This window comes from Loa loa (assembly GCF_000183805.2).
Source record: "Loa loa unplaced genomic scaffold supercont3.746, whole genome shotgun sequence".
NCBI lineage: Eukaryota > Metazoa > Nematoda > Chromadorea > Rhabditida > Onchocercidae > Loa > Loa loa.
Window position 1 is genome coordinate 3,904 of NW_018108926.1, and position 1,333 is coordinate 5,236.

At 26.0% G+C, this 1,333-nt stretch overlaps 1 protein-coding gene across 1 annotated transcript in view; it reads right to left on the minus strand.

Annotated features, from left to right (window-relative positions):
- Positions 1–613: 613 nt before the first annotated feature.
- The window catches only part of LOAG_18957 (hypothetical protein), an 8,094-nt gene continuing 7,374 nt past the window's right edge, over positions 614–1,333 (minus strand). The window contains exons 11-12 of the mRNA XM_020451618.1: positions 977–1,177; positions 614–740 (exon numbers count right to left, since the gene is read on the minus strand). Of these exons, the coding sequence (XP_020304583.1) occupies positions 656–740; positions 977–1,177 (286 nt within the window). The 3' untranslated portion in view covers positions 614–655. The remainder of the gene's footprint in view (positions 741–976; positions 1,178–1,333) is intronic.

Genomic DNA, 1,333 nt, shown 5'->3' on the forward strand with positions numbered 1-1,333 from the left:
AAAAGAAAGAGGAAAATTAAATACATATTAATTACACGGCTGATAATGTAAATCTTACCAATAATATTTTAACGGAAATTGTTGGAAATTTTAATTCCTTTGAAATTCCGTTCAAACAATAGTTGTAGGAAATTAAATAATCACTTAGATTACGAATAACTTGCGAGTAATTCAATTTTTACAAACATTAACAAATATTTCAAAAATTGCAAGAAAATAACGGAATGAAATGGGTAGGAAAAATCGAAAAAAAAAGAAATGTAATTTTAAATAGCCTTCAATTTGCAAGCAAATAAATTGAAATTTTTAATTAATTTATCTTGAAAAAAGAAAAAAAAACTGTCCAGAATATAAGCATTCTTTTCTTAAAAAAAGCTATGAACAATTCGAAAAAAAAAGTAAAAATTACAAAATTTAGATATATTTCATTGAATAAATTCAATTGTATATTTGAATTCACTATTTGATTTCTTTCGTTATTTTTCCCTTTTTTTTAATTTTTTTTTGTTTTTCAAAGTTATTGAAGAGTATGAAACAAATACACGGTAATGATACAAAAGATAATTAAATGAACTTTATCCACAGTATATAATTTGAAATTAAAAGCATCAATAAATAAATATATTTGGAATAAAAAAATGAGAATTTCCTGAAATTAAACATCAAATTGCTCTTGATAATTACGACGTTGGTATGTTGTTGGTTCATCGATGTTTGGTTGATATGCCGTATGCATCATACTGTAAAAAATCGATTTAATATATATCATCAAAATTATAACCAAAAATTGGATAAATTTATCAAAAATATAATTGTATATAAGCGTGAATTCTAATGGAATCATTTGAAAATGGCAATCAATGATCAATGATCAACGATCAATGATTAAAATAATGAATAATATTATTAATATTGCGAAAATTTCGCCGATTGATTATACAGAATCACTTTGAAGTGATAGTTACACTATAAGAACCTGCTCGTTCCTACCGCAGGCGGAGCATTAGCGGTGGATGATGCTGTAGGTTGTGAAGTTAATCCACGATGCCACGGGGGTGTTGATGATTCCGTATTCGAATTCAATAATGCCGTCGAAGCAGATGTATGATTATTTATGGAACCATTTGCAAGACCGCATGTTGCATTTGTTGTTCCAGTAGATTGTTCCGTGCGATCTCTAAAAGAAAAGTGATTTGCCTTATTACAAAGAAAAAAAAATTAATAAATAAATAAATAAAATTACAACTAAGTTTTTTAATAGCATAATATTTTGGCTCATTTAGCAACTTAAAAAAAAAAAAGAAAAAAAAGAAAAATAGAAGTAAGTAGTAAC